The sequence below is a fragment of the Drosophila mauritiana genome, chromosome 3R (assembly GCF_004382145.1).
Source record: "Drosophila mauritiana strain mau12 chromosome 3R, ASM438214v1, whole genome shotgun sequence".
Classification (NCBI taxonomy): Eukaryota; Metazoa; Arthropoda; class Insecta; order Diptera; family Drosophilidae; genus Drosophila; species Drosophila mauritiana.
Genome location: NC_046670.1, coordinates 10132655 through 10156557, shown reverse-complemented (window position 1 = coordinate 10156557; position 23903 = coordinate 10132655). Strand labels below are relative to the sequence as shown.

The 23903-nt window shown below is 40.3% G+C and overlaps 1 protein-coding gene across 2 annotated transcripts in view; it reads right to left on the bottom strand.

The window, feature by feature from the left end:
* Nucleotides 1–1393: 1393 nt before the first annotated feature.
* The window catches only part of LOC117145598, a 96060-nt gene continuing 73550 nt past the window's right edge, over nucleotides 1394–23903 (bottom strand). The window contains exons 5-7 of one of the 2 annotated variants that reach the window (XM_033311314.1): nucleotides 16321–16432; nucleotides 3893–3915; nucleotides 1394–2611 (exon numbers count right to left, since the gene is read on the bottom strand). In XM_033311314.1, the coding sequence (XP_033167205.1) occupies nucleotides 16373–16432 (60 nt within the window). In that variant the 3' untranslated portion in view covers nucleotides 1394–2611; nucleotides 3893–3915; nucleotides 16321–16372. The remainder of the gene's footprint in view (nucleotides 2612–3892; nucleotides 3916–16320; nucleotides 16433–23903) is intronic. The other variant, XM_033311312.1, reaches the window with a different exon arrangement.

Below are 23903 nucleotides of genomic sequence, written 5' to 3'. Positions count from 1 at the left end.
AGAGCGGCAGCGACTGAGGCGCTTTGAGTCGTTGGAGACTTTGAGTTTTGTCTGTCTACAGAGGGGGTTTTCCTTTATATTTTTTGTTTTCTATTTTTTTTTTGGGGAGACCGCTTTACGCGCGAGAAGAGAAGCGAAAGCAAAGCCGCTGCGAAACGTCGAGCGTTGTGGCGTTACGAGCAGCGAAACGTTTATGGCGCAATACAAAAGCCATGCGAGCGTTCTTATGGGCAACTGGATGCTGAGTTTGTGACAATTCATTTTGGCTCACTCCCTGACTCAACGTCGACTGCAGCAGCGGCGGCAATAAGAAAGATGGCAGCGCAGCCAGCTCATATGTCTGTCCCGCTCCTGCTCGCATGCACTCAAGCCAAGCACCGTCGCTGCTCTCTCTCTTTCCCGCTCTCTCGCATGATGGCGGCCTCGCTGCTTTGAGTGAGTAATTTCCCCATTTGAGTGCCTCTTCTAATTTGACTCTTTATAACGTGAGAATGGAAACTATTGGAGCCCCACTTTGAGTGCTATGCTTTTTAAGTGTTTTATGCTTTGTTTTGGCAAATGTTATTGTTGATTAAATTACCGTGCATTATTCATTTTGAGTGCGCTGCTTTTGAGTGAGTGTGTTTCAATACAAATTAGCCAAAATTTGTATTTGACTTTTTTGTGGAATCACCCTCTAGTGGTGTTTCAAAAAAAACCATTAAATTTATACAGATAAAAATGCCGACTCGGCAAAAAGACAGCACTGCCTCTTTTTTTTCGGCCACCGTCTTTTGTGCGCCTTTATTTTCTCTCTTTTCTGTTGTCACTGGAATTGCTGTTATGACGTTTTTATGAAAAATTTCAAATTTATGATTGAAATTGGACAACACACAAGCATTTCACTCATCCCTCTTCTACTATTGCTCTCATCCTCCTTCGTAGCGCAAATGTGTGCGGAAATAAAGCGAATCTGCAATTTCTTAACTTTTCCACTTAGAGAACTTTGCTATCTGACATTTCGAAGGATTTTACACAGAGAGTTAAAAAACGAGAAGAGACACTGTGAGTGGAATTATATTTTTTAAGTTTTACCAAATATTCCCATATATTTTTTTTATTGGTCATAAGGACATAACGAATGTAATTATAAAGTTAGGATAAAATGAATAATTTTTTAGTATAGATAACTTTAGTATTGATAAGTGAAATTAAGACACCAGATTTCATTTATTGAAAAAAAGCAGTAGAAACAATGTTATAGTTATTCTATATTTATTTTTGTATTTTTTATTGAAATCATACAACATCACAGCATTTTCTTATTTTTCCATTAAATAATTTTTAGCCATTAGTTAAACACTCATACATTTGAAGTGTTTACCGTAATACACAGTTTCTAAAACATAACAAATTTATTTAAATTATTTTTTATTCATAAATCTGCCAGTTAATGTGCATCCTACCTGTCTATTTGTTGGAATACGACTCGTGCTCAAATTGGATTGCCAACTCTTTGGCTATAACAATTGAATAATTGATCCATCAGCGGATTGGTTAAACAATCAATTTTTGGCAGACTGGCTTCTTAATTCTTTAATGACCAAAGGTGTATTATGGTCAAGGGGGAGAAGCAGTAACGGCGTTAATGGCCAGAGAGCGCTTTAAAATTAATTGCTCATAAATTCTAAATTAAGCATTTTGCCACACTTTGGTTTCTGCTTATGGGTCATACAGCGAGTGCGAATGAGTGGAATATGCACTGAAAATATAACTGATAATTTTATTTTCTATAACCTTAGATGATGCAAGATTTGTATAATTGTAGCAAAACAGACTTGAATTGGACCGTATTTTTATGACATAATAATAATGTATACATGATAGGTGGAACATTTTCAGTAACTAAGCTAAATAAATTCAAAATGTTTTTAAATAAATTAAAAAGTTTCTTCAGGTATTGTCCACTCATTATAGAAGCCCGAAAAATGGTTTATTGCTGTGATGTATTTATAATTGAATATAATGTCTAGCCGCCAAATAATTAAAATAGAAGGGTTACTATTTTTCAAGTGTACAAGTGTACTGCCCAGGTACTCAGCCACTCACAGCGGGCTGTGATTTACTGCCCTTGCCCCGGGGTTATGGGATGTGGGCTATAAGCGGTGGGCCCGTGGCAGGTGGGCCGCCCAACGACCGGAAAAATGTAAAACGCCCATTTTGATAATCAAAACAAATAATAAAACAACTTCACACGTTAGTCTGACACAACTACTGGTGCAAGCAACACAACAACAGCAATAACCAGCGAGCGAGCCCCATTAAGCGATAATAACCGTAATAAACATATAAAAATTGAAACGGTGGGTGTGTGTGGGGCAGCAAAGAAATGCAGGAAAAGTAAATAAATAAAAGAATCGTAATTTCAAACAATAAAACACTATTTTGAGTTCCCAGGGATAAGTGTCGAGTTTCGGTTGAGTCGAGTTGCGCTGCGTTCCGTTGAGTCGGTTTTCCGACTTCGGTGGTGGATTGCGTGGGTGATTACGTGTGATCCTCGGAATCGTTAAGCAAAAGCGGAACAAACCATAAAAACAGCTCCGTTTGTAATCTCTCGAGCGACAGGTTGTATCTATAACAAAATAGGCATAAAAAGAAAAGAAACTCTTGTAAAACATAAACGACATGAATAAACTGTTGAATGGGTAAATGAAAATTAATAAAAGTAGAGTAATTTAATTGGGAGTGCGAAACAAATTGAACATTATTTTTGTCAGCATTTTATAAATATGATTATGATGATTTGTTTACATAGATTTAAATTTGTGAGTACTGTTTATGACACAGATTTTACCATGGGGTCAGCCAGGAATTTTTTCCCTTTATGTTGTTGGTTCCACTTAAAAATAGTATCACTTCACAGGAGTTTTGTTTTAAGGTTGAGTCCTATTCGTTAACAATTTATTGTTGTATTTACAATATATTTTTTAGTTGTTCATCTTATTCTATTCGATTGGTGCATTGAATCGTTTGCTGTATTGATTTCATACCGACTAGAACGCTGAAGGCTATAAACATACTTTCATAGCACAACATGGTAACATGGTTACAAACACTACACAGTTATAGATGCATTCATGTCGCACTCGAAAATCCATTCATTTAACAAGCTGCCAGCCAGTTTGTCCTTTGTTGGTTCCCACAACCCGAGAACTACTATGGCCAATGCGAGTGCAATCCGGCGCTGAGTGCGGATCGTAAAAGCCGCTAGAAGACAGGAGTAATTGCCCATAAAAAGACTGTAAAGTATTTCGGCTCAGAGGCGAGTGGAGGAGTGAGTAATGAGACCGGAATCAATTGTCACTCGCCATAAAATCAATGGCATTGAGTGAGACTCGGCTGGAGTGAAAAGTGTGGCTCAGTGGCAGTGGTGGAAATAAAAAGTAAAAACTCACTGCACATCAAGTTCGTTCCCTAATTTGATACACTTTTATAGCGTCGGTTTACGGCTTGTTTGGCAGTGGTTTCCCCTCCCCGGATCGCCACCGTCTGACGAATGAGTTCTTCCGACGATTACTAAATGCCTTCTCACGCAATCATTTTTTAATCCCCGATGCGGTCGGGTTTATGGGTCACCCCGAATCTGGGTCTCCGTGTCATCGTCATCACCACAGCGGCGATCTCGAGTCCCCTTCAAATTACTCAATAAAATATATACGAGTGCACACCTCATGTCCGCTTGTCTGGTTGTGTGTGTTTTCCTCTACATTTATTGCTGTTTAATTGCACTAATGATATACTGACTCTTAAATGGCGCAATCAATAAATACACATGTTTGTGGGTTACGGAGCAAAATTCATAGCTGAAAGATATTTAGGACTTACGTGTAGAGGATACAAGTTTGTAACTCACCATTTTTGCTGAATAATTGTTATCTAAAAATATAAAAGAAAATATTTACAATTAGAAGAGAACAGGACAATATAGATTAAGATGATAATATCAAATTAGGACACCAATAGTTTGTTATACAAATTTTGATATTGCTTCTTTAAGTAAGTTGTGTAAATATTGGCGACTAAAATAGCGTCGCCGTTATAATTGTTATGATTTTCATTTCATTATTTTTTATTTGCAAGAACAATAAAAAAAAAAAATTTGTCTCTGAAATAATAAATTTTAAATTAAGTATCAAAGTTGATTGATGTTCTATTTTTATGTTCATATATACGCAATTAGGTGTTTTCACATATAAGAATCGTCTATGTTTTCTACCTATTTTTCTTCTCATTGCTGAAGGTCTAGAAAGTAAATTAGTATCTCCCCCTAATGCTTTCCTTGGCCGAGGCTAACTGACTGAAATCCGACATCCCAATCGCTGTGTTTTCGTCATCGCCGGGATGACGAGCGTGTTTTATAGGCCTCAACAAGGTATTAAAACACACGCATACGCCCCGTTGGCGAGGGGAGGCCATTATGATACCTGCGGCGGTGGTTTTTCAGTTTTCCAGCTTTTCCGCTTTCCCTCAGCTGGAAAAAGGCGGGAAAGCGAACATCAGGGGGAGGAAGCGAGTGGGCTCAGATGGTCTCTCGCTGCCGATTCGAGAGATGGGCGATGATGGGCTCGCTGCGAAAGGAGATTTCAATATAATAAAAAATCGTATTAAGAGAATCTCATATTGGGAATCGTAAAGTTTTTACGACCGTTTAATGGACTCTTGCAGTAAGCGTGAGTATTTACGCGCTGCTTAAAAGCGGTAAAATATGGCCAAGTGGTGTTGTGGGACACCAGAAAAGAAGGCGCACGCACCGCAAAGGATACGGATATACATAGATAGAAATGCGAAAATGCAGATGTTGCAGATGGAAAGCTTCAATTAGAAACAAAAAGCAAGTTGGCCATCCAATTATTACCGGGAAAAGTCGTTAAAGGCCAATGCACAGAGGCGACATCTGTTAGCCGTCAGCAGAAGCGCTTGACTATTCAGAGCACATTGGCGCCATCTGTATTCCGTTCGCCGAAGCGTTCAAAATTTATAGAAACATTTATGGAAACTACTTTATTATTTAAACTCCTTTTTCACTAATAAGGATAAAATAAATTTAAATAAAACAAGTGTACAAATGTTTGGACAGAAAATGAAATAATATTTTATAATACCCAGTAGTTATGCAGTTCGTGTTTTTAACTTTAAATGCATTCAAAAGACAGTTACTTGCACTATCCATAAACCGATTTTTATATTATTAATCTTAATAAAAAATAAAGAAGTCAAAGTATGAAGAAATAGAAATAGTTCGCTGTTTCTATTTGTGGTTGGCCAGTCGAGATGTTAACAGGATATGAAACGGCAAATTATCGAAAGACAGAGAAAGCAAAAGATCTGTATGCGAAAGAGAGTTCCTGCAACGATCGCTAGTGCCGATAAGTGGGCGTGACCCGTGATTGCAGTAAGACGCAAGAAAAGGACCTTATTCCTAGCATTCATGCTTATATAGAAATTTACTGTGTACGTTAAAGAAGAAGCCGAGTTATGGTAAGTGTTGTGGTGACTTCAGAAACAGTTACTCAGAATTAAAAAAAATAATGATGATAACGTTTAAATTGATGAGTAATTCAATAAAATATTTAAAAAATTGGAAGCTTATTTAGCCTGCAGAATTCCTTCTTTAGAAATAACGAAGTATTTCTTGGAATTCATTTTAAAACTGGCCGTATACTTGCGATTTTAATGCTTAAACGACTTAATGGATGTCTGGCTGTTTTAAATGTAAAGGAAATAACCTCAGATGGGCGAAGAAAAAGTGCATTTTGTCCTATTAGGAACAACCATTCTATTACTCATTACTTTCCGTATTCAATCGCAGACAGTGCAATCGATTCGGTGAATCTTGTCGGTCTAGTGGAAATCTCAGCCCATGTCACCAATATGCAGCTCGGTTAACTTGGCTGATTGAATGTCATTCGTAGGTGCAGTCACGTAGCATCCTACCTATAGACTTTGGGCCAAACAAATGGTGGAATTATGGTGACAACGACCCGACGACTTCATTAGACGCGGCCATCCATCAGACGGTGGAAAGGGTTATTTGACTGGTGGAAAGGATTTCCTACAATTTCCACCACTCGGATAAATCATGCGCCCAATCCCTCGTAGTGCACTGTGAAAAATTCCAATACTGTCTGTATAACATTTAAAGTTATTTCAATGCTTTTCCCAAAAACTTAATATAATACTAACACCATGTTTGAAAATAACTATTTCGAATCCTTCGTGATCTGTTTAGTCCCTTATCGTAATATCCCCTAACATCGCATATTCTAACGCATTTTCTCCGTGTAGACTGTCGAATAAATCAGAAAGTTTGAGCAGTGCCGCTCGTAAAACGGATTCCGTCGAATGTTTGTTAATTATGGTTTTGCGTAACTCCCGCATTCGTTTGCCCGGGTCAGAACCACTCGTGAGTGATTTGTATTTGGGCTCGTTAAAGTGTCCAGCGGAATGAAGTGCTGGCCAATGAGTTTCCTCTCAAATGCGGCGGCACGATCGCTGAGCATCTTCGCCTATTCCCGCAATTTCGTGGATGCATCTCCGGAAAAAGGCACGTTTTTCAAACGCAATTTGCAACAATTTAAAGATTTTTGCGCCAGCTCCAACGGCCGATAGTCGAATTGCCAAAGATTGCTTAGGCTTTTAATGGGCTCGTTGGAAGGGCAAATTGCCAGGGGCGTTTGGAAAAGGGGGAGTGGCGCTAATTGGGGGGAAACTGAGACGCGGAGAATCGAAAGCGCCGCATCTGGTTGCGAAATGTGAGCGATTTAAGAAGTTTAACTGGCGTCTACAGAGGGAACAAGAATATTTTTATTAATCAGTTGAATTGCAAATCAAAACAAGATCAAAATTCCCTAAAAAAAGCGCAGTGCGAACGAAATGGAGACTTATCATTAGCGACAGATAGTGGCGGTTCTACTGTCTAAAGTCGTGGAGTTAGGTCTTAATTTGTTCAAAATTGTTTAAGTAGTTTATGTAGGGATTGAAACCGTTTTGTGTTTTCCGTCAGATTTAAAATAAATAAGCCCGAGGACTTTAAAAAATGTATATTTCAAAATGTTTAAAAGCATATTTATGTTATTGTTATTTTTAATGGTATATATTTTTTAGTTACTCAATATTTAAACTTCACTAAAGTCCGATTTTATGTATGGGTACTATTTCAAAGTCTAACAGCTTTGTAATCATATTAATTAGTTTAATTCGCTGTGAACCTTTCCACAAAACAGGCTCCATTACAAGAAAACTAATTGGGACCATAAATCGAGTTAATTTCGTATAATGCATTCATTAAGAGTGAATTGGACGCTAATTGCTGAACTCAATGCGATGTCAGCAGTATTTGCATGTTTCTGTTTCAAATTATTTCCGAATCGATTGGACAAAATGGGCATAAGTAATGAGAGTACTTTGCAGCACTCGGATCTCCACTTAACCGTCCGGTGGGGCAGACACACTCAGGTGACCTTTGGCTTCACAATGAGTCTCTGTAGAGCTACCGACAGATTCACACGAACGCATAGTGGTTTCAAGGGGATTGGGTGGGGATTCCGTAAACCGGATCAACCACTTCGGCGGTGCAATGGCGCAGGCAAATGGCCGTGATAAGAGCACCGCCTCTTTGTGTTGTTTCGAAGTCTTTTGGTTTTCATAAATAGATTGAAATGAGCCTTTGGCAGGGCGAATTCTCCATATCATCCCTTCGACTGCGCACATCTCGTTCCGACCCTGCGCATTTCTCCCTGACTCAAAAATCCCAAAACGAAAACCCGTTTTTACACCGTAAAGAATCCCATCCAGATATTGTACTTAATTGGGTCTTATTAAAATAGGTACCACCTATACAAATTTTTAAAACTAAGCATAGTTTATATTATAAAATAGATATAATACAAAAATAATTTTCATTGGTGTTGAATTCTGTTTATTTGTTTTATCTTTAGTCTGCTACGGTGCGTAACTTATTTTCCAAGTGCATTTTCTTTTTTGACTCATCCATGCGGTCATCGCGGAGGTCGAACTCTTGCCAGTCCAAATGCGTTGTTTTTGTCATTTAATGCCTGGGTCATAGTCATCCGATTATCGATTGACCGACTTATTGCTGGCCTGCCCGAGGAATCAAAGAAATTCAATTGGAAAATTGAATACCGATGGCTGGCAAAGTGTCGAATAAATTATTGTGAGATTAAAGAGCGAGCATCTTATAATAATAGTAGCAGCTCCCACAGCAACCATTTACCCCTTTGCATATACTCCATAAAACCATGTATAATAACCTCCTGGGAACCGCAGACCAGGTTCCCTAATTTCTCCGACTTGCTGGCGAATTTACGTGACGCTGACACTTGCTATCTGGAGCCATAAACTCGGGGGCCTTATCATCGCCGGCAGCCATTAAAAGGGAGTTTTACTGTAGGACTGACCGCGACTTTAAAGTGAGCGCACAAAAATTATGCGCACAGCCGGACATGGCGACGTTTCTCCCTTCTACACAGGAAAAATGTACTAGAACTTCAGATTCGCAAGGCCGTTTTTTAGAAGGATTAATTAAATAGATTGTTTTAATAGATTTTTAGTTTTATTAATCACATTCTGGCACTTAAACCTCTTTAAATTTTTTTGTAATTTTGTGAAAACAATTTATAATTTATTTTTCCTTAGTGAAACCTTGTGGATATTGTCCATTGCCCCTCAGGCGAAACATGAAATTTATGAATACCGCGACTTGGCAACTTGGATCGAGTCAGACTCCCAGTGCAATTATGCTGCGGATTATCTTGGCGAAAATAAATTGGCCAGCGCTCGCGGCTTAACAAAGTCTGCCACTGGGCAATGGCGGTGGCACCTCCGTTTCGGCGGCTACATCGCGTGCCACACATCGAGACGTGATTACGCCCCGCTAGCAATTCAGTTGGCCACATTATGCATATGCATGTGGATGGGGGGCGCATCACTTAACTCACCTCAACGGCCATTTAGCATACTTTACAGGTGCTTTGCGGAACGATTGAGACGTCTCGCATAGACGGTGGAGAGCTTTCAAGACTGGCAGACAAGCAAACAGATTTACGAGGAATATGGCTATGCAAAACTATAACTTTAAAATGCAAGTTTCGATTTAAACATGCGTGGTACAGATCCTTTCCACTGAAAGTCTTAAATAAACGCTGAATTCGGGGACACAACAAGCAAATGTTAAACGAAATGTCTAGGTCAACAAAAATCCTGCGATTTATGGCAAAATGCAAATGGTGGTTATTTTAAATCATATTTGAGCTTCGCCATGTCAGCAGTTTTTTTACTGTGGTGTGGAACTCGTTTCCATATTCATTAGATACACAGAGAATTTTTTACTTAAAAAACAGAAGATATTTGAGACTAGGCTTCTGCGCCTTGAAATTATCTTTTATTCGCCCAACAATTGCGCGGAATTGCGTGTTTTCACTCTCGGTTTCCGGTTATTCTCGAACCATAAATCACAATCAAAAGGAGCAGAACCACATAACGTGTGTGTACGCCTTTCGTGACTGAGGGAGTGAAGGAATCCAGATGGACTTCCGAGTCCTTTCTACCACCGCTGAAGGGTTAAACTGTCCAATTGCGAAAAGGGTCATAAAATGCCGGATTTTCGTTTCGGAAACCCCGGGAGTAGTGACAATAAAATGGCAAACAAAAGTCGCAGGGTGACCAGTTCTCGAAAACCCTTGCCCAGGATATGGTAAAAATATGGAAGCGGTCGGCTCGACAGAATGTCACACCACGTTGTCGCGTTTTACGACCGCCGCTCACCTTTTGTTTGCCAAGTTTATGGCCACCGGCCCTCCGTCTTTCCCTCATCCTTTGCAGCCGAAGTCCGCCATTTAACCGCTTCACTTTCCTTGCCAGAATCAAGCCGACTCGCAGCTGAAAATACGGCCAAAATAACCATTCAAACACGCCGGCTGTGTTGGCAGTTTTTTAATTTATCGATTCGCAATACTATTTGTATTTGCAATTCAAAGAAAGAACAAAAACTTGCTCACCTTGGCCACACAATCGTCAACCGGTTGCATTTTTTGGCAAATTACTATTAATAGTCTTGACCTTCACGAATGTTTGGTGCGTAAAAAACTGCATTTGCAGAAAGGATATTCCCTGGAAAACGGTTAACAGGTATACAGCTGTACCTAAAAAACACAATCGCCCGTCTAATTGCGTAACTCAAGGACTCTAAAACGCGGCAGGACTTGTACTGTCTGTAATGCAGCCCGTGCAATTCGCATAACCCTTAATGTAATCCGGTAAAGGACATGAGGATGTCCTTGAATCCGAATTCCATTCTACTGGAAGAGATTTTAAAATACCTTGGACATTGTTTTTCCCCTGCTTATATAAGATATTATATTTTATAAACATAATACAATTTTTATTTTTGGTATATATAAGAAAAATATATGTATGTAAATTAAAGTTTGCTGCTTGTTTATGTTAAACATATTATTATTCGAATTGTGTTTTTGTCTATTTAAAACTGTTTACAAAACCTTAACTATTTTCTATTATTTATAATGAGGAGAAATTTAAAAAATTTAAATTAGTTCCCCTAATTGAAAGCATTTGATGTTTTTAAGGTGAACCAATGACTCTTCGGTTCAAATTAATATTGCTTGTTCGATCGAAATAATACGGTAATAAATTTATTATAACTTGTGCTGTGAAACCAAACCAACTGGCCAATTAAGCCCAATCAAAATGGAAACAACCGTAAAAATACAAATAATAACGAACGTAAATGCGTTATTGGGCAATTCTACGAGATCGCAACAGCTGAAGAGTCAGTCGATCGGCAATCTGATTCAGAATATAATTTCGGCTGGCTCGTTGACAACGCCTCACTGTCCGCCAAATCATTCATAATTCATTTTGTATGCCGCATAAATGTTTTTACTATCAATAAAAGCGCAATCAAATTAACATTAAACTTATTTCGCTTTGGTGGTGGCTCCTCGCCGGGATCGAAAAGCACGTAATTATTATAAAATATTCCGCCATTCCGTTGGACCATCGCATTCTTTCACTTGGCTGGGTCTGCCGTGATTTCTGTTTTCATCGTTTGTTGTGTCAAAAAGCTCCGAAATCGTATCATTAAAAATAGAAATTGGCTCTGATCTGTGTGGGCAACATCTTCTCTAGTGGTTTTGAGGTTTTCGCATTCGCTTTAATTTAAATCGTAAATGTGTCGACGCCACAGAGCTTGTTGACATTATATTTACAATAGCAGAAATGTGCAATAAAATTAAATGAACGGCTTATGTAAATGCCGAGTAATTGCGGACGGACGTTTGCTGAGAAAAGCACGGCGAAACGAGCGTTTCTGCCATTTTCCATTCGGCCATTCGGCCCTGAAAATGTGTTTTTTTCCTAATTAGTTTTCTGTAAGGAACAGTTTCTATTTTTATGTCAGTCACATGCCCGTCCAAATAGTCTTACAAATGGTGCACTTCGCCTGAGACAAGGGGTGATCATCTAGAATCTTAATTATTTATAGAAATGCCACATAAATCTAAAGCGAAAAGAAGGAGTTTGTTAAATTAATTATTCCTTCTACACTAGATCTAAATCTCTTTCTTTCCATTTGCATATAACAAAGGAATTTAGAATGTAATCAGTGCTCTGCTGAGGAATAAACTCAGCATCAGAACATTTTTGGAAGTGGATTTTAAATTAACTTATGCCAACGACATTACTAAGTCAAATACAGCAAAGCTATTTCTTCCAATACTCTATCTTGTGGTTTTTTTTTCCATAAAATATACAGAGTTTTAGTGCGTTCCATACCAGTGCATCCCGATCTCTGGAATTATTTGTCTGGAGGTGAGCCATTCCAATTATAATCCAATCGAGAACCACATCTGCAGGTGATTAATCGGAGCATACGGAGCAGTCGGCGTTCCTCGAATATCACGAGAGCAGTACCAATTGACGGCCAACTATGTAGACGGGCTGCCTTCATAGACAAGTGCATATGGCATTGGCATTGGGCTGGAACGACGGGTGGGCGGCGGTATATGTATGTGCACCTCCACTTGAGCCAGTTGCTCATTACACTCGACTGGATAATTACGAGCATTTCAATAAACAAGCACAAGAACCGTGTGCTCGAACTTGGCTCGAGCTTGGCATTATGAACTGTTTCCGAACTGCGCGCACATAATACCATATTTCAAATTTCAATTAAGACCAAGTGCTGAGAGAGCCGTTCCCCTTCTGGTTTTCCCTTCGAAACAGCCCACCAATGGCAGCTTTCGGTCTGTTGATCTTTGCGTTTCCTATTTGACTTTTGACTTCTTGAAATATAAACATTTTGTTTTATGGCTATCGATCGATTTCCCCCATTTTCGGCCTAAAAGGGACTCAAGTGCAGTTGCACTAGGCCTGCTGCATTGCCAAATCCTCTTGATGAAATGTTCTCTTCCTCCAGCCCCACATTTTATCATCCGTCTCTTTTTCCTGGGAGCCAGCGAATTGGATTTAGCTGAAAAACTAGTTTAGCTTTGCATTCGAAACGAGGTGCGGGATTGGAGCTCATCGGATATTTTTTAATAAACCATAAAAACGTTTCTAAAGTGTCACACTCAAAATTTGGGCTGTCACATAAATATCGATGCCTTAAAACAAATTCCAGCGATTAAAATCTGAAAATGGACAACAACAAAATTTGACCACCTAGCGCATTAGAGGCTCGATTGAAAAACCCGAAATTAAAACCCAGTCTCGAGACTGAGTGGTCGTCTGTGAGTTCGTATCTGTGGGATACAGATACCAGTCGGATTACATTAGGCAACACTTGGGGCTCGAAGATACGGAGAACGAAAATCATTTTAGAATAAGAAACCCAGAAAGCCAACACAACTCGGTGGCCCTTTTGCGTCAGAGAAAACAAAGAAAACGCTGTTCAAATTTACATTCCATTCCGAAAGAGTTTCTGGAATGGATTTGGGGATAGCCGAATCTCCCTGTTGACTTAGGCGGCTCCCGGTTCCATTCGCTGCCCGGCTCAAACAATATTTTGCATATTCCATCGATTTTTCGACTCCGAAAAACGAGTGCGCATAATGAGCGTGCAAGAGAGATGGCTGAGCGCAGAGAGAGAGATGGCATTTAACTGGGTGTGTCTCCACCGAGAAAAATAGATGGAGACACGGAGGATACCAAATAGAAGGAAGTTTGTCGCCAGAGAGGATAATTTAGTATCGATTCCACATCATATCCATGTCTCCGCCGCAATTTCAAGTCGCTTTTCTAGCAAATCTAAGTCCCCGGCGCATAAATCTCGTTAATTTATGAAAGATGCGTGCGAAATGCCAACAAACTAACTCGCCAACGCCCACGACCACAACCGCACCACCCACCGCAACCACTCTGCACCACTACACCCTGCACCACAACCACTTCGACTGTCACGCGAGTAGCTGTTCTGCATATCAAACCGAAACTCGAGAATGCCACAATGCGACTGCACAGAGAAAAAATTGTTTTAGACAGAAGAAATTAATATATTTTTTATTTAGTACACATTAGGCTACTCATATTTTATTTTTTAAGCTTCTTCGCATATATGCAAAGTATTTTCATAATTTCTTATTCAATTTATTTGATTTGTATAGCTGTTGTTTTTAGATTGATCTTCAAAGTTTTCTGTGTATGGGAGTGCATGTCCGCTTCCAAGTCTGAGTCCAAATCCGAGTCCCTGACCATGTTTTGGACCCAAGTTCGTTTGGCTCTTGTCTCGCTGACATCTTTCGATTTATTTAACTGTCCATTTCTGTCGCACTTCGACTAACGATTTTCTAGTCAAGTCTGCGTTCGGCGGGCAAATTTATTTGCCTTGCCCGACATTCCAGCGATCAACTGCACGAGGGGGACAATTTATGCAAATGTCTGGCATATTGATACTGTTATGCTTTTGTAATGGAAATACCTGCAATTACCACTTGAAGTTATATTGTGTGGGGGCGCTGTGAAGAGCAATTAACGCAAATTAGTTTTCCTCTTCGAGGGGGAAAACTAAACAAAACACCTTAGGGAAAATAAGTTTATTTTCTCTGCTGAAGCATAGGCAAGTGGTTTAATTATTTTAAAGGAGGAATTTATTCCTCGTTAGAGATTATGCTCTTGATGAGTCAGACATATGGTATATTGTTTTAAATTACTAAAGTTTGCTATATTTACTAACATGGATTTTAGACTCTTAAAGGTTTTGACACATATATACAATTTAATCAGTGTGGCATGTATGTTTCATAATGCAAAATAAAATATTTCATAATCTAAGTTCACATTAAATAGGACTTTACGACAAATATGTGACAATATATTGCAAACGGCTGGATGGTAGAATAAATAACTCAAAAATCATATTTTCTTGCTGTTCTTGCATCCACAGACCCCATTATCATCATTATTTTTCTGTTCGGCTCTAAAGTAAATAATAACACTGTAATTACGGAGAGTAATGAGCTCATATGCGGGTGCAAAAGTCATTGATTACTTATAATGGGCGATTATTATTTATATAGATGGGTGTTTTTTTGTGCTTTTCCCTCTACAAAAGTGAGATAGACCGGCCAGAGACTACGATCCCACCGCTTTGCTCGTCCACAAATGAAATGAAGTCATAAAATTATTTAAATCTGTACTTAAGTGACAATAAAGCACATTATGTACATTTAACGATAAGCGGCCATTGCAGATGACGATTTGTGGAGGCGATTTTCAGTAATCATCAGACGGACTTCAACTCAAATTAAATATATACACATATAGAAATACAGAAATTAGCCCCTGTATTGTATATGACACTGATTAAAACGACAATGTACTGCATTTGGGCGACACGGTATCCTCACCTGTAATCCAAAAATTTCGAATGTTCGCAAATGCTTTAAGTGCACTGCATTCATAATTTATTTATTAAAATTTTTCGGATTACAAGCTTTTAGAGAGCACCCACCCTGGATTAAATGACGCAGGTGCGGCTAATGGAGTTAATCAGTGAGCAGTAAGGTGACCCGCAAATGGATAAAATAATTTTAAAGAAATGTTTACTTAGAATCCATGCTCCCTGAAACTAAAATATAACCAATATTTTGATAATCGGTCAATATTCAACAGCAGGCGTGTATATATATAGGTATCTTTAATTTTTCTTTGATCAAGAAACGAAATAAGTAATCAGTGGTTACCCAACTTATCAAACATACGTCTGAAGTGCATCGCCCTAATGCCACGCGGACTTATCCATTTGTTGATGCTTTTGTGTGTGTTTCTTGAGATCCCCAATAAAAATGCGTGATTACGAGCATTTAATGCAATATATTAATTACCTCGCCTTCGCAATCCGATGGCGATGTCGGATTCTCCCGGTCCGAACGCCCGCCGCCGACCAATCGAGCAGATTAAAAACTGGAATAACGTCTCTGTCCGTATCTTCTTGGTTGGAAATTGTGGCGGATATTCGAGTGAAGGCTCCGCCAATCAAGAGGTCGGAACTCTGCAACTTTTGACGGCAAGGTGGGCTGCTCAGGTGGTGGAGGGGGGACATTTCGACCGGGGTCGAGACGACACATTCGTTAGCCAATTTACGAGCGACTAATGGCAATAACGAATACACTTTATGGCATCATCCGTAATCGAAACGCAATGAAAACTGCACAAATCGTGCAATTTCTGGGCGGCAGAGCAGCAGCGGTCGCTGGAAATCATATTTATGCGGTCACCATTGCTCTTCGAGTGACCATTTTGAAGCCATTCGCAGAGCAGTTGACAAATTAAATCATAAAATCGATGGCAACAAAAGCGAAAACAAAGGCATGCCTCGTAAAGTTTTATGCATACTTTCGTGAAGAATTCCCATTTAATGCCCGCCGAAGTTGAGCTTAAAATCGGAACCCGCGCACTCAAATTTTCGGTATTGGGTAAAACCCGACGGCTCGTACTTATGGCCATGTTAATGGCTTTTTAAAGCGATTATGCGAGATATTTTAATGGATTGCCCGAGCCGGATTATGATCGATTCATGCACTGGAGCCATTGGCCGGGATTAAATCATTATGCAATTAGGTTTTGACTTTGGTTTCCTCGCTTAGACAAAAGATTTTACGACTTCGGTGGCTGGGCGAGCCATAAAGCGAATTTATTTAAAACTCTGCAAGATTTATGCATCTTTGATTTAATCTCCGACTCCGCTCAAATTCATATTAATATCAAATGGCAATAAAAGGCAAATATTTAAATTAGTTTACCAACCCTTTGTTGTAGCTGGTGCCCACTTCGCTGGCTCTGCGGTGAAGTGTAGTTTTTATAGGCGTAATCCACAAATGTTATAAAAACACACACACACACACGCGAAGACGCAGACCTGGAAGGGAAAGAGAGGAACCATATATTAAATTTGTTTTTTCGGTCGATTTTAAGCACACATAATTGATTTTCCGATTTGGGTAAAATTAAAGTCAAGTAAACCCTTAGGCGGTATAATTCATTAATATTTAATTGTCGCATTCATTAAAATGAATTTCCACAAGAATTCAATCAAAACATTAAAAAATAATTTAATCTACTTAAGATAAAACATTAAGTTTAAGCAATAAATGTCATGAATACCTTTCAAATGCTCGGGTTAGTAATTAGAATGATTTAAAGGTCGCATTAAATACATCTTTTTCAAGCTCTTGTATTTCTAATTGAATTTCGAATTAGCCCAATTTAATAATTCACACTCCCTTCCGCTTAAAGGAAAGAAGTGCAGAAGCAATTTTAATTTCGTGATTTTAAATTGGGAATTACGGGGTTTCCCATTTGGTGGCAACTAATTGAACCGAATTCTAACCAAACCAGCTGCCTTTGCAGTTCGTCAGGTGCGCCCAACGACAAGTCCCCAGTTGAAATTCGTTTTTTCTATTTTAATAATAAAAAGCGAAGATGTCGAGCTTGGAAAATCAATTCCGACAGTGTGTTGCAGGTTTAAGGAGCGCCTTTTCCTGCGGAGACCTTGGTCTGAGTTTCACTCAAAGCGTTTTGCTCATCGGCGGAATGAGTTCTCCCCCGGCGACCACTCGCATTACTTTTTCCTTCTGTGGTTTTCTCTGGAGCCCCAAGATTCCGGCACACAGATCCCTCAAAAAGTCTCCAACGCTGACCGCTCAGCAAAAGCAGCAGAAGCGGCATAAGTTGCAGTCGCCGCTGACGTTGCCGTCGCAGTCGACGCCTGCGCTGCGCCACTAGCCGTCTCGCTCCCACCAAAATGGCCGCACTAGCCTGCTTTCGCTCGCAGCCTAACCGGTGTGCGAGCAGATCAGAGAGATCCATCTGCCGTGGGCGCAACAGGGTGCACACTATGCTGCTTCCCAAGTGCCACGCCCACGCGCCCCAAAAGCACTAGCTCCGAGAAACCGCCGACAGTCGGGCGGCGGCGGTCCGCTCGCACCGCTTAACGCCCGCGTTTGCCGTCGCGATTGCTGATGTTGCTGTCGTCTTTGGATGTTGCTTGGAAAGCTTCTGCTGTTGTAACACGATGTTGTTGCTGCTGTAGTGGCTTTTGTAACTGATGTTGCTGCAGCTGCTGCTGTTTATAAATTGTCCATTGTTGCTGCAGTGTATTTGTGGTTGGTTTAACTTAAGTTCCTGCTTATCTCTGCTGCAATTTAAACATCGAAAGATGTTGCTGTTGTACCTGTTGTTGTTGCAGAAGTGTCTCATGTTGCTGCTTTTTAGAAATGGCCTATTGTTGATGCAGCGTCTTTTGTTGCTGGCTTAGCCCAAGTTTCAATGGTTTTACTGACTGCAGTTTAGACTTTAAGCGATGTTGCTTTTGTTGCTGCATTTCCTTTAGTTGATAAGTTTGCTGCTACTCTGCCGATATGGCCTTTGTGTCTTGCTTATTATTGTTTCCTCTGGTGGCTGCTTTGTGAAGTTGCTCCTGGCTTTGTTGCTTCTGTATAAATGCTTATATCGGTATTGCTATTGTATGAGGCAGTATAATATTTTTTGTTTTGATCATACTATGGTTGATATTTTTTTTTAGATTGATATTTCTTCCGTTCTTGATAACTGCTAATAATTTTATGGAAGCTGATATATACTGCGACTCCTAGGTGTGTGTGATATCCTGATTCTTCTTTAAACTTTGCTATTATTTAAGCCGTGTTAACTTTAATATTTGTTGGGGTTGCAGTTGTGTCTGGTCTTGTCGCTTTTGAATCTGTTATCAATTCGAATGCTTGGGGAGCGTGCAAGGCTCTTAACTTGAAGCTTGGCAATTTCCAGTTGATTGGCTGCACTTCTCGAGATTTTCGATATATCAAGACGAGGGAATTTGCATGCAGAAAATGATGCTTTTTGCCAGCCAGGATACTTACGACCAAGAGGAACCCGGAGCAGCTGCAGCTCGGCCATCTCCCCCAGTTGGCCTTATGGTGCAAATGGCCGGGCTTGGCGATGCGAAAAGTGAAAATGCAGTTTCGCATAATTTGATCCCTCCCCAACCCCCTGGCATATCGCTCTCTGTTGCTGCTGCTGATAGTTCTGGGTACTGCCTCCCGGTACTGAGTCCTTCATCCTGCCGTCTGGTGGCAAGACAATGCCAGTTCTAATCGTAATCATGGTTGCAATGTAATGGCAAAATGCCAAGAGCCTTCCTCTGCTGCGCTCACCTCTCTCTCGTTTCTGCTTCGGTGGTTGTCCTTCGCTGGAATTGCACTTTTTATGGCATTGCAATTAGGGGTAAGCGCATCGATGCACACACACAGATACATTCAGATAGCGAGGTAAGGGTGCAAGGGCTGCGCACAGCTAAGGGTTGTTAATTATCTACTGAGAGGTGAACAGCAGGCACCCATACCAAGGCAACAATTATCTGAGAGTTCAAAATTGCAACTGCCCAGAATGCCAAACAAATAACTTGGGCGCAACGTTATTATATGGTAAGATATCGTATGAACTTATTAAAGAGTATACGAAATCTTTTTTTTTTTTTTTTTTTTTTTTTTTTTTTAATTTTTATTATTTATTGAATCTTCCCTTTGTGTTAAGAGACTAACAATAAGTGTTCAAATCTTAATCTAACTTAATTAACTTTCACTTAGTGATAGTTTTTTTTTTTTTTCATTAATGCCCTAATAAGTTTATTGCTGGGCTGGGAGGTCGTTGCGGTGCAGCCGGCTTTGACTGCATACTCGGATTAGTTTTCTTGCGAGGGGATTTGTATGGGTGGTCAGCTTTTCGTTATACTTCGTTTTTTTCTCAGCTATTACTTCGATTACTAATTTGATTTTTAGGTCTCTGTGTATGTTTTCGTTTCGAAGGTACCACGGCGCTCCAGTGATAATTCTCAGAATTCTTGACTGTGCTCGCTGAATAATGTCTATGTTACTTCTGGATGCGTTGCCCCACAGCTCGGAGCCATAAGTCCAGATAGGTTTTAAGACGGAGTTGTATAGAAGAGCTTTGAACTCCAGACTAAGTGGAGAGCGAGCATTTATGAGCCAGTGGAGGTTCCTTGCTTTAAGTTTAAGATGTTTCGATTTGGCTTCTATATGTTTGCGCCAAGTGAGCCGCCTGTCCAGATGAACTCCCAGATATGTTACCTCGTCGGCTTGTGGAATGCATATGTTATTCAAGACCAGTGGTGGGCATGTTTGTTTGTTTAAGGTAAAGGTAACCTGCTTGCATTTTTGAACATTTATTGAAATTCTCCAGTCGGCAAGCCATCGTTCTACAGATGTTAAGTGTCGGGATAGGAGTGCCGTGGCTTTTATTGGGCATTTCGAGCGACTGAGTATCGCGGTATCATCAGCGAACGTGGAGGTTGTTAGATTGTAGTCTATGGGGAAATCCGCCGTATACAGGGTGTATAAGATTGGACCCAGTACACTGCCTTGCGGCACTCCAGCTTCGATTGCGCAATCGCGTGAAGTGCTTGTATCGCATCTTATTGCAAACACTCTGTTATATAGGTATGACTTCAGTAGCTTATGTGTGTTTTGGGGCAACAGCTTGATTATTTTAAACAAAAGTCCATCGAGCCACACTCTGTCAAATGCCTGCGCGACGTCTAGAAAAATGGCTGTGCAGTATTCTCGATGTTCAAAAGCAGTACGAATTTCTGACGTGATTCGGTTGACCTGTTCGATGGTTCCATGTTTTTCTCTAAAGCCAAATTGATGTGTTGGAAGTGTGTTGTTTATTCTAAGATGAGGGCTAATCCGAAGGAGTAGCATTTTTTCAAACAGCTTTGAAAGACATGTTAGTAAGCTTATCGGTCTATATGATGATGGCTGCGTTTTATCTTTTCCTGGCTTTGGAATCATTACTATGGTCGACTTTTTCCATTTTTGAGGGAAGTATCCAAGCTTGGCGATTGCGTTGAACAACAGGCAGATGTGAAGAATAGCACACTTTGGGAGTTCAATGAGCATTCTTGGAGTTATTAGGTCGTAGCCAGGCGATTTTCTTGGGTTCAGTTGCTCTTTGATAACCTTTGCTAGTTCACATGGTCGGAATTCAAAGGGTTCTTGAGGATCTAGATTGGCTGCTATTAAAGGAGGGAGAATAAATGTGTTGGTAGAGGGATTTGGTCGGAATACATTTTGTAAATGGTCAGCGAAAGCACTGGCTCTTTCTTCATCACTTCGAAACCAGGTGCCAGAGGGACTTCGGAGTGGCATAATTGGCGCTATTGGAGTCTTTAGGTTTCTGTGAGCTCTCCAAAGAGGGTACTTAGTGCTGGTGGGAGAGAGTTGCTCGATATATGAACGTTGGCTGTTTTTTTCCTCTTGTTTGAGAGCATTGGTAAGCCTGCGTGTGGCTATCTTAAGCATGTGCTTAGTAATTGGTGATCTATTAGACTGCCAATCCCTTCGTAGGCGTCGTTTATCTAATACCAGCCGCTCGATTTCGCGATTAGTTTTGATGTAGTTTGGTTTTGCATACGTCACTGGCGGGGTTGAAGCCTTTGCAGCCGAAACTAAAATGTTTTCAAGAGTTTCCGTTGACTTGTCTATATCCTCCTTTGTAGATAATGCCGTCGTTAGTTCTATGTGTGAACAGACATACTTTTGATACCTTGGCCAGTTTGTTCTAAAATTTGTGAGTCTATACGGTGGGTCGACGATGTGGGGGCGAGTTAGCATATTTAGAAAAACAGGTGAGTGATCTGATGATAAATCTGCTAGTGCTTCGGCGGTGACCATGTTGCGGGGGACATGTTTAGTAATTGCAAAATCGATCAGGTCTGGGATTTTTCTTGGGTCTGCTGGCCAGTATGTAGGCTTACCCGGGGATACATAGTCTAGCTTGTTTTCTGGCTTCGTAAGCGCATTGTACAATTGCTTACCCTTTGGCGACACAAGTCGAGATCCCCAATGGGTGTGCTTGGCGTTATAGTCACCCGCTGCGATGAACCTGTCACCTAGTGTGTTAAAGAATTCCATGAATTGATCCTCAGAGATTGGAAAGCGCGGTGGGCAGTAGACTGCGGCTAGAGTCGTTGAACCATTGTTGAGTTGTAAGGCTATGGACGTAGATTGTAAGTAGTTTTTGTCAAAATTGTTTAAGTGGTGGTGTTTTATGCGATTTCTGATGAGTATTCCAGTGCCTCCATGAGCTTTACCATCTGGATGATTTGTACCATAGAACAAGTATCCTGGTATATGAAAATTGTTTTTATTTGTGAGGTGCGTTTCTGATAGTAGCATTACGTCGATGTTTTTTTCGTAAATGAACTGTGTGAGCTCTTGTGTATGCCGTGAAACGCCATTTGCGTTCCACAGAGATATCCGTAGGGAAGCCATTATGGGGATTTTGAAGATACAAGAAGTTGAATCAGGATATTTTGGTTTTTCATGAGCTCTTGCAAAGTATTTTGCATGAACGTCATGAAGTCTTTCATGCTTTGCTGTAGGGATAGCATCATAGCTTCGATGCCACTTTGTTGTGTTTGTTGGATGTTTGTCGGTGTATGTTCGGAATGAGCAGTTCTTGTCGGTGGGGCGGGCACTTCTAGTCCGGATTTTAGGGCGCTAGCGAAAGAAATTGTTGGAGTAGTGCTTGGGACAGTTAGGGGTGGTTGAAAAATCGGTTGCGGAGAGTAGAAATTGACTTTGTTGTATGTATGTGCTGTGGCAATACGTTTGTTTAGGCGGCTCTTCAATTCTTTGTACACCACACAGCCTCTGTAGTTTGCAGTATGTTTTTCCCCGCAGTTACTGCATTTCTTCACAGACTTATCGTCCTTGTTTTTGGGGCAGTTTGCGGTAGTATGAGGTTCGCTACAGACAACACATACGGACTTAAGGGTGCAGTATGCCTTGGTGTGGCCGTATTCTTGGCAATTAGTACATTGAACTGGATTGATACGTTTGTGCGGCTCCTCCACGGTGATCCTCCGATGTAGCAAGTACTGTAAATTGTATATTGGGTGCACTTCGTTTTTCTTTAGTGCCTGGAGCTCTGGTTCGAGTTCTATTTTGAATAGTGGCTGCGGAACTTTGTCTTTGTTTAAAATATTAATAGCTGTCTTTGCAGAAAAGTTTTTGGCCTTCAGAGCCTCAATTATCTCAGCTGGTGTCACTGTTGCTTCAATGCCCTTAAGTACTACCTGTAGCCCTTTGCAACTTTTTAATTGGTATGTGTAGTAGTTTTTACCAGCATCATTTAGGTATTTAGTCACTATACGGTGGTCTGCTTCTGTTTGGATCTGTAGTTTTATTTCATGAATATTTCCTTTTTTAAGTGGGATAATGTGGAACTTGCTGTCACCAATCAAAGCAACGAGTTTATTTACAAGTGCATTTGTACTTTGTTCTCGTATGAAAATTGGTGGAGGCCTGGTCTTTTTTGGCTCCCCTACCGTTTTTTCGTTGGGTTGTTCGGTCGCAGAATCAGCCAAGATAGCATATCGGTTTGAATTATTTACTGCAGAGTTTTCATTGCCGTTGTTGGTTCGATTGATTTTGGGTTGATTACCTGCCTTATTGTTTTGAGGGCTGAGCTTTCTCTTGATTTGGATGTAGCGATCCATGCCAGTCTGCACAGTCGAAATCGACTTCTGCTTTTGTTTTGATTCTTCTTTACGTGCATTATTGTTGTTGCAAACGGTCAGTGCTGCTGAATTATTTACAGCTGGCACAGCGATAATTAGTTGGGCCGCTGACGAAGTTGATGTTGTGGCAGTTGCCAGTGAGGTCACTGCACTCGTTATTGCAGTGTTACAGTTACCCGGGACGGTCGTTTGGCGCTGCGAGAGGAGCGGGGTAGGAGAGGCGGTCTCTTCGCTCCACGACTTGTGAGCCGAAGCAGGCAGAGAGGGAGAGCAAGAACGCGGTCTGTCGTTCGCTGAGGGCAAAAGTTTCGAGTTAGTTGAAGGTGAGGGTGCTCGATCACCGATTTGCGGTGAGACGAAAGAAAAGTATGCATTGTTGCGTTGTAAAGAGAGCCGGCGCTCGTCTTGTTCACATTGTCGCTGAGAACGTATGTCGTTTTGATTCATTGTTCTAAGTCCACATATAACAATTACCAGAACAATATGGAATAATTATTTATTTTAGTAAATAATTACTATAGTCAATAATTGTTAGTTGTGCAAACTGCACTTTGCACTTTGTGTTTAACTTTCACTATACTGTTGTAGTTTTTAGAACTTGCTATTCGTAGCTTGAAAGAAACACGAAATCTTTAAGGATACTTTTGACAGTATTTCATGAGGAATATTCATGAAGTGTTTTTAAGCGCATACCAAACATGATACACATGCTTATGTAAGATAAATGACTACGATACTATTAAATACTAATATAAAATAACAAAAAAATAGTCAGTATTTATATAATTTT